Below are 9,031 nucleotides of genomic sequence, written 5' to 3'. Positions count from 1 at the left end.
TCTCTGCCCCCCTCCCCCCGGCACACACTTTCAGCGCGTCTCTCTTCCAGTGATGAAGATTACAGACTATTATGGGCAAGGGATTAATTTGTAGCCAATTACAATCCAGTGCTAAATATGAATGCATAAATAAGATACAGCCTTGCCTCTGCGTGTGTGAGCGAGAGAGAAGGGAGGGGGGGCAGGAGCGCCTGGGCAGCCTGGCGAGGATGATGAGAAGGAAGAAGGAGCAGCTGAGTGGAGGCTCTGAGCCGAGCATCACCTTGTGACTCCCTGCCTCCCCCGGAGGCTCCCGGCGGCTGGACCCAGCGCAGCCCCGGGGAGCTGAAGGCAGCGACTCGTCCTGAGCCGGAGCGGAGCCGGGGAGGAGTTTCCAGATCAACTTCACCGGAGGAAGGAGGGGGAGAGCGAGAGGGGAGGGCAGGGGGGAGAAGTTGCAACCGAGAGGGGCTCTGCAAAGAGTCATGAATGTGAGCAGAGACAAGGTCGGTGACATCTCCATCCCGGCAGCGGCAGCAGCGGCGGTGACAGCCCCCGCGGCCGGCATCGGCGGGGAGCCCCGCGGCTGCCACGGGGAAGGCATGGACAGCCGCGGGGAGCAGCGGCTCTCGGCCGGCGGCGAGCTGCCGCTCTACTGCCCTGCCAACCGGGACAGGCAAGGGGACAGCCAGAGCAACACCCCCGGACAAGAGGGGGCAGTGGCCGCGCTGCCCATGGTGCACAGAACCACCTCCTTCTCCGTGCTCGACATCCTGGACCCTAACAAGTTCAACAGCAAGCGGCGGCAGTGCGCGGGCTTGTACAAATCGGCGGGGAGCGAGTTCACGCTGGGGGCGGAGGATAAGCCCGAGGACTCAGGGACGGAGCTGGCCGAGCAAAAGGCTCTCGCCGAAGATTTCGACGCGTGTAAGAAGTCCGCAGAGCTGATCAGTAAGTAGGTCTGGGGGCTCGGAGCCCCTCCGAGCCGGGGGCTGCCCCGGGCTCCCCCAGCAGGGTCTGGCATGCTTTGACATCGCATCCTTCCCCCGCCGGCAGCCGGCTCCGGGAAGGGACAAACGCGCCCCGCGCTGCTGCTGCTGCATGTGGAGAGGTGGGATTCGGGGTCAGGATGCAGGGGGGGAGCCGGGCGCATCCTCCCGGGACAGGCCGGAGGCGGCGGCGGGCCCCGGGGCTCGGCACTGGCCGGGCTCCGCTCCCCGCGTCGCCGAGGAGCTCGGGGACACCCGGAGCTGTGCGTGCCGTGCACCCCCGGGAGCGGCAGGACAGAGCCCAGGGATGCCGGCCTGGCTGGGCTGGGGAGGAACCCCGCCATCCTCCTCCTCCTCCTCCTCCTCGCAGGGACGGCCAGCGCTGGCTGTGAGCTCCGGCTCAGGCAAACTTGGAAGCGGTTCCTCTGGCTTCGGAGGGCCGGAGTCCCGGCCCCGAGGGTGCGAAAAGCCTCCCTTGGTACTCCCACCTCGCCTGGCCCCCCCCAGGCGTTTATGACTTTGTGTCTCCTCTCCCCAGCCTCGGACCCTCTCCCGTCCTCCCCCCGCCGCTGCCGCCCGTTGCTCTGGGCGACAGATTCAATTTTCTCTCTCCCCTTGGCTTTTTTAGGACAAATCAGACTAATTGTGACAAAATGCTGGTTATCTCTGGAAAAACAATTAAATTCCTTCGATTACATTTAAGGTAAAATGTGCTTAGCAGCGTAAAGAGGCTGGATAATGGGGAAAATCGCCCCAGAGTGGCATGTAGGACTGCTTGGATCGATATCCTATTATCGAATTGTGCATATCTCTTTCAAGCACCTTGCAAACTCTTCCCTAACATCTAAATTATAGGGTCAAAATTCGGATAATTACTCGATTAAAACCTATTACACTTATTAGGGCTCGCTATTGATCGGGAATTGCATTCGACCCAAGCTCTAGATTGCTTTTTCTTTCTGGGTCCGAATATCCCAACTTTCTCACCTCTAAACACCGCGACTCTGGGGATCACGGAGGGTTTCCGGGGAAAGGCTGTCGTTGTGGAAAATATCTATAGTTATTCCATGTCCAGGGAGGGGAAAGAAGAGGCAGCGAGCTACAGGGGATAAACTTCTCGGCTTAGGAAAAATAGTTTGTGTGTCTGGGGAGAGAGAGGAGGACTCGGAGGTTTCCAACCCCGCTATAGCGGGACTCTGTCAAGTAAAATTAGGCAGCGAAAGAGGTCTGGAATCTGCTCCAGTCCGAGGCATGACGCATTTTCCACCTGTAAAACAAAAGCAGGAATGGGGCACTAATAGAATTCAAAAGAGATTTTTAAAAGCAGTGCGGAGCTGGAGTAATTATTCCTCTAAACTCATCTGACTTTCGCCATATTAAAGAGATCTGGGCGATCAGAAAGACTGACGAGGTTGACCTATCGCTAATCTCACACTTTTATCTCCAGACAAGGAGAGAAATGTAACCCCATCTCTTCTCTCAAAATAAATACGTTCGGAGGCATCGCGGCGCGGTGCGCTTCGCCCGCTGACAAGTTCCCCAGACACTCCACACATGGACTCCTTCGGTCACATCGCCTAAACGTTATGCCGGTGGCCAGAAATTGATCTGGGACTGCTCGAAAATCACGAAATTTAATTCTTCTCTTTCCCCATTGTAATTAATATTAGTTCAAGTGGTGGCTAAGTCTAGGAGAAGTGTTCTGAAAAGTAGCTCTGTCCAGAAAAGTACCGACCCCTGCGAGACAATGCAAAGGCTTTCCGGCCAAAGTAGAGTGAAAACAGCGCTCGTCAATTGACGCTCGTAAAACTATTTTAATGTTAAAAATAACAGTTTAAACTCCCCGTTAAATTACCATTTAACCTATACCCGAAAAAAAAAAACAAACCCAAACAACCAAAAAAAAACCACCAAGCCCGGCGTCCATCTCCCATCTCCGTCGCCAATTCTACTCGCGGTGCATTTTTTTTTATTTTTTTTTTTTTTTTTTTTTTTTTGTCTTAAAAAAATTTAGTTGACCAACGGCTGGGATTTCCTAGACGGAAAATTAAACTCCAAAATGCCAGCTGCAGGTTCCCGGTCCGGTCCGTGTGTGGGTGCTGCGGCTGCGCTCAGCCCCCGAGTCTGCCCGTCAGGCGCAGCCACGCGCACTTTTTATAAATCGTTGCTGTAAAAAATTACGCCCCGCAATTTCTAGCAGGTGCTACAGGTTGCAGGACGCTTGTCTGCACTCACTGGGTCGGGCTCGGAGAAAAGTGACCCGGTTCTTTTCTGCCCGGCGGCAATCCCCCGCGTTTTCCATGCTCCGGACTGAACAGGAAGCTGGAAAGGGTTCTTAATGAACCCTGAGTTATTAAGGGATATTTCCGGAGTGACAAGGACAACAATACTCTGCCCTTATTCTTCCTACTGAACCAGCCATATCCGAAATCGGCGCGTTGAACAAAACACACTTCTAAAACCATCCCTAATTTTACACGCGGGAGTTAGGGGGTCCGGCGTGAGGATACGGAGAAAATTTGAGGTGTGTTCAGGTGTGGGGGCGATTGAAAACAACTAAACTGCGGCCAGGATAGGGGTGACAGACCAGCGATTCATTTCCTATTTGCGTATCTCGGTTAACCAGGTTAAAGGAGTCCTTGACTAGGGGTTCCCGGAGCTACAGCCCCGTTGCAGAAGTGAGAGGAGGGAAGTTTAGGAGTGTCTGAAAGCACCGGCGAAGAAGGACGGTACCCACGGGCCTCTGCCCCCGACCTGCCCGCGGGGCCTCCCCCAGCCCCGTCCCGTGGAGAAGGATTCGCCTCTCGCTCCCCGAAGGAGCCCGGGCCCGGCCAGGATGAGGAGGAGCCGGTTCTCCGGAAAACACGATTTGCTTTCAGGCTTCATAATGACAGAATCGTCAGCAGAAGTCCAATAGCCTTAAATATCGGATAATTACCCTGTTCTCCGATGGAGACCCGTTAATTGGAGCGTAATATAAACCCAAATAAATTAAATGACCGTTAACTAGTTTGTACATTGCACAAAATGAGTTTAATTAAGTTTGTATCTGCTCTGCTAATCAATACAAGTATTTACTCCACTTTAATACTTCCATCTCGGGAAGTGACAAGAGGTCAAACCAGACGCAGGAAGGGTTAAAAATGCCAGAGCAAAACCCAGCAAATCGCCCATCGATTCGGAGATTCCCGTCACTAAAATTGTTAGAGGCTCTTTGACATCCCTGCTGCCCGCTCCCCAGGCACGGCTGGCTCAGCCCGGGCAGGGGCTTCTCCCGGGCCGCTCCTCGCCGCTGCCAGCGCCCCGCTGCCCCTCCGGGCACCACGGGACCCTCGCCCTGCTGCCCTCCCAAAGGCCCTTCCAGCCCAGGGTGTTTGGTGGGCGCGCTGGCCGCCGTGGGAAGGGGGGTACCTCCCCTATCCCGGCCACGTCTCGGTACCGGCTCTTGCCGAAGGTGGGTGGCTCGGAAGGGGCAGCGCTGGCACAGCCTCCCCTGGCTGGACAGCCCCTTCCCGGCCCCAGAGCTGCATTTCCGAGCCCCATCCCCACCGCTGCTGCCCTCGCCCTGTCCCGCAGCCCACCCCTGGCTCGGGGCGGCCGGAGCAGCCCCGCACCCGAGGGGCCCGGACCGGGCGCATCCCCGCGGAGGGCGGAGGGGCCGAGGGGGCCGGGAGGGGCGGCCGCGCTGCCCGGGCAGCCCTGTCCCAAGAGCAGCGGGGACTCCGGGTGGGGGAACCCCCAGGGCGGACCGGGGGGCTGGGGGCCGGGCCGGGCCGGGCGGCGAGCCCTAACAGCGGCTGTCGCTTGTCCGCAGAGGACGGGGAGCTCTACAAGGCCGAGGAGTGCGACCTGGACTACAGCAGCCGGCCGAGCCGCAGCCCCGACAGCGAGCTGCAGGACGACGAGGAGCTGTGCAGCGAGGAGAGCGGCAGCACCAGCGGCAGCAGCGGCAGCTCCGGCCCCGCGGCGCCCGGAGAGCCCGAGCCGGGCCCGCTCCGAGCCGAGGCGGCCGAGGCGGGGCTCGTCCCGGCCCCGGCGCCCCCTCCGCCGCCCCCGCCGCCGGCGCCCGTCGGGGCGCAGCCCCAGCCCGGCCCGCAGGCCAAGCCCAAGAGGAAGAGGACGGGCTCGGACTCCAAGTCGGGCAAGCCCCGGCGGGCGCGGACAGCCTTCACCTACGAGCAGCTGGTGGCGCTGGAAAACAAGTTCAAATCCACGCGGTACCTGTCGGTGTGCGAGCGCCTCAACCTGGCGCTGTCCCTCAGCCTCACCGAGACGCAGGTGAAGATCTGGTTCCAGAACCGCCGCACCAAGTGGAAGAAGCAGAACCCGGGCGCCGACACCAGCGCGCCCACGGGCGGCGGCGGCGGCGGCGGGGCGGGGGCCGGGCTGGGCGGCGGGGCGCTGCCGGGGGGGCTCAGCCCCCTCAGCCACTCGCCGCCCATGGGCGCCCCGCTCTCCATGCACGGCCCCGGCAGCTACGCCGGGCACCCGGCCGGAGGGCTGGTCTGCGCCGCCCAGCTGCCCTTCCTGCCCAGCCCCGCCGTCCTCTCGCCCTTCGTCCTGGGCTCCCAGACTTACGGCGCTCCGGCTTTCTACACCCCGCACCTATAAGCCCGACGCTCCTTCCTCCTTCTCCTCCTCGCTGCCGGCTCCTTCCCGCTGTGCCCGCCGCCCCTGCGAGGATCACCCGGCCGGGCCCTGGGGGCACCCGCGGCCGAGAGGCGACACCGAGAACCGAGCGGCAGCGACGCGGGGGAGAGGGGCAGCCCCGCGTTCCTGCGACCCACCCGGGCGATGAAAGGAGCGCCCAGAGGCTCCCCCGCCCTCGGGCCTTTCTACGACCCTTTTTGTACGCGATGTGTCCGGACTGCGCTGCTGAGGGAAGGAGGAGGAGAAACCTCCCTCCCCCGTGTACATACGAGTAGATGTAAATCATCGTTACCTGTATTTTTATTTTCACCGTCCCTCGTTGCTATGTGGGTTTAATTAATTTAATAATTATTATTAATATTATTTGCCTTTGTTTTTATTCTGGTCTGGCCACTAGCGAAAGACTTTAAATGAAAAAAAAAAAATTAAGGTTATGTACCCATTTGACTCAGGGTAAAACGGAGAACTATCGGTCCTGTCCCTCGACATCGCAGAAGCAAAGAGCGCCGCTCCCTTCCCGTGACCTCACGGTGACGAGGGATATTTTTTACAAACGTCACTGTCCATCGACCCCCGAGCGGGGCCGGGGGTCCCGCCCGGGAAGGGGCGGCGAGGGCGGCTCCTGGGGTGCAGGGCTGGTTTTTTACGTTAAACATTTCTGTATATTTCTGGTTGTTACAAAATTTTAAAAAAGTTTTAACTTTATAATTAATGTATAAGACGAGGGAGTAAGAGCAAGAGGTGATAAAGAGAGCACTTTGTTTGCTAAACACTTTAAATCAATCAATAAACTCTAAAGAAACGGCGCTTTCCGTGGTGGCGAGTCCCTGGTTTTCGGGTGAATCTCTGAAAGACAAGTTTCCTCTGGAAAACGCCTGCCTCATGAGACGCTCGGATGGATGTCTTGCATCATCCTTTTTTTCTTTTCGTTTACTCTGAGAGCGTATTTCTTATACGCAAATAAACTTTATTCTTCTTGTACGAGGGAGGGTATTTCCCTTCTTAGTTTCCTTGTTTGCATTTTCTTAATTGGCTTTGCCGATTTGCGCAATATTACGGACAAAATAAATATCATATATAGAGGGAATCCGACATCTCTGCCATGTTTCCCCCCATGGGAAGTCCGATATTTTTGATTTATGTAAATTTAATAAATCGGCTCCTCCATTCAGATTGCACAGCTTTAAAAATAAAAAAAAAAATCTTTTCATCGCCGTTCCTCTGATTACTTTTAAATTCGTATCAAAGTTGGTCTTTTATGATACTTTATTTTTTTCACTTTCAAAGAAAAAGTCTATAACTGCCGTCAGCACCCCGACGTGGCTCCGCCGGCCCAGCAGCTCCCAGCCCGCTGCCGCAGGGACGCGCGTTTCCCACTCCCTGCGTGCATCCAAAGCTCACGCCGGGGAAGAGCTTTCATTTTCCATTAATTTTAGGTGTGGGGGCTTTTTTTGTTGTTGTTGTTGTTTTGGGGTTTTTTGTTTGGTTTGGTTTGTTTTTGTGTTTGTTTTCCCCTCGGGGGCAATTCTAAGACCCCGCTATTTTTCGGAGGGATTTTTGGGCAGCAGAGCATCCTCCTCCTCTCGGCACCCGCCTCCGCATCGCTGCCCGGCCGGGTGCCGGGGCTCCCCGGGGTGTCCGGGCTCCTCTCCCCGCTCAGCTCCTTCCTCCAGCTCCCTCCCTGTCCCCTCAGCCTGGCTCCGATCTGGGATTGTGCACGGCCGGGCGCTCCGCAGCCTCATCCCGCTCCCTCGCACCGGCTCTCGAATGGAATCCGTGGAATCAGATGTTGCAGCCCTCCCGTGGAAACAAACTCTGCCGCGACCGCCGGTGTTGGAGACGGGGGCTGAGCTTTCCGTGCGGGGGCCGGCAGCCTGCGGGAGCCGCGGGGAGGATGCGGGATGCTCCAGGTAACGCGGGATGCTCCGGGGTCTCACTTCCCCGCGTGCCGAAGCGTACGAGCACCAGAAGTCTCTGACCAGACTCATTTGCATTTGTGGAAATAAGATCTTTTACGATGAAAGGTGTTCTGAAGTAATTTTTCAGGGAAAAACATGACAAGTGGTAGTGCTTGGAGTACTGCTCTGCACAGCTCTTACCGGTAGAAGAAAACCAGCTAAACTGGGAAACAGGCACTGGAGAGATTCTCTCACACTGCGCCGTTGTGCACCAGGTTCGAGTAAGTGCCCCTAGCAGCCAAACTGCTAGCTCAGGTGAGGCATGACACAGCTGAATAAAGAGATAACTCAACCCCTGCCTGCACTCCAGGAGCTCCAAGCTCCAAGCATGTGGGGAATAATTAGGCTCCAAAAGGAACTGCCCAGAGCTGCAGAGTGCACGATTGCCCCACTCCAGGCTGGTTAGTGTCCTGCCAGTGAAACCTGCTCATGTGAGTATTATTACTCACAGCTGCTGGATGAAGGAGTCAGTTAGCCTGAGATTCCCAGTCATTAAATGCAATTTAACAAGGCTTCTCACATTTTATGGCAGTGCTGAAAACAGAGCCGCAGGTATCTTTCTCAGCATAGTTTAGGAAGTTATTGATAACCCTTGCTCCAGTGCCTCATGCAGAGGTCTGAGATGATAAAATTCTAGAGCAGAGCTGCACAGCCTCAGCTCTAGTGTGTGTCTTCCCCAGCATGCAGCACCTGCAGTGGTGTAGGGCATGATTTACACTCTCCTCACAGGTACTGTCCGTGTCCAGTTGGAGCACCAACCCCAAAGAGCCAACTCAGATAAAGCTCCCTGGACCAGAACTCTGCAGCTGGCTCGTGGTGCTGGGTCAGTGTGGGGGTAAACTTGTCAGCGAGAAGCATGATGGTGTCGACACAGGGCAGCTGCTGAGGAACATCTCAGGTGTGAGTGCTCAGCCCCTGGTGCGCTAAAGCAAAATGCTCTCACCTGCCTGAACCTCCCCGCTCCATCCCCCTGTTCCTGCCCGCTGACACTCTGGCTCTGCAGGAGAGTCAAACAGGGCTTGATGCAGCATTTGAAGTTTCCCCATTAGGCAGTCACAGAAAGCCCCCAAAGCTCCCACAGTGAACCCCCAGCAAGGCCCAAAAGCCAATTCCCACGTGGTGCCTGTCTGGTGTCCTTGCTGCCCTGCACACCACGCCTGGTGCTCCTGCACGGGGCTCCTGGAGCCCATTGTCCATGAATCATCAAGGAGCCCTGGAGCAGAGCAAGAGGAACATTCTTACTGAGGGGATGAAGGTTATGACACAAGCAGGAGGTGTTTGCTCTGGTCCATTCTGTCAGTCAAATTGTATTTTTAATTACTTTGTTATTCACACATAAAATTTTAAGGTGTTAGGGGGTACAGGACACGGAACACATCCAAGGGGACATTGAGCAAAGCATTTGCCAGAGGGCAGAGTCTCAGCTCCGACAGACTGAGCAGCACATTCAAACCC

General features: G+C 56.6%; 1 protein-coding gene across 1 annotated transcript; it reads left to right on the top strand.

Moving 5' to 3' along the window:
• Positions 1–464: 464 nt before the first annotated feature.
• Positions 465–5,579, top strand: NKX1-1 (NK1 homeobox 1). Its single transcript, XM_038135543.1, has 3 exons — positions 465–930; positions 4,783–4,911; positions 4,969–5,579. Exons 1-3 carry the CDS (start codon positions 465–467, stop codon positions 5,577–5,579), a joined length of 1,206 nt encoding a protein of 401 aa, XP_037991471.1.
• Positions 5,580–9,031: the final 3,452 nt, after the last annotated feature.

The sequence above is a fragment of the Motacilla alba genome, chromosome 4 (genome assembly GCF_015832195.1).
Source record: "Motacilla alba alba isolate MOTALB_02 chromosome 4, Motacilla_alba_V1.0_pri, whole genome shotgun sequence".
NCBI lineage: Eukaryota > Metazoa > Chordata > Aves > Passeriformes > Motacillidae > Motacilla > Motacilla alba.
Note: the sequence above shows the minus strand (reverse complement) of the source record. Positions and strands in the feature narration are given on the sequence as shown.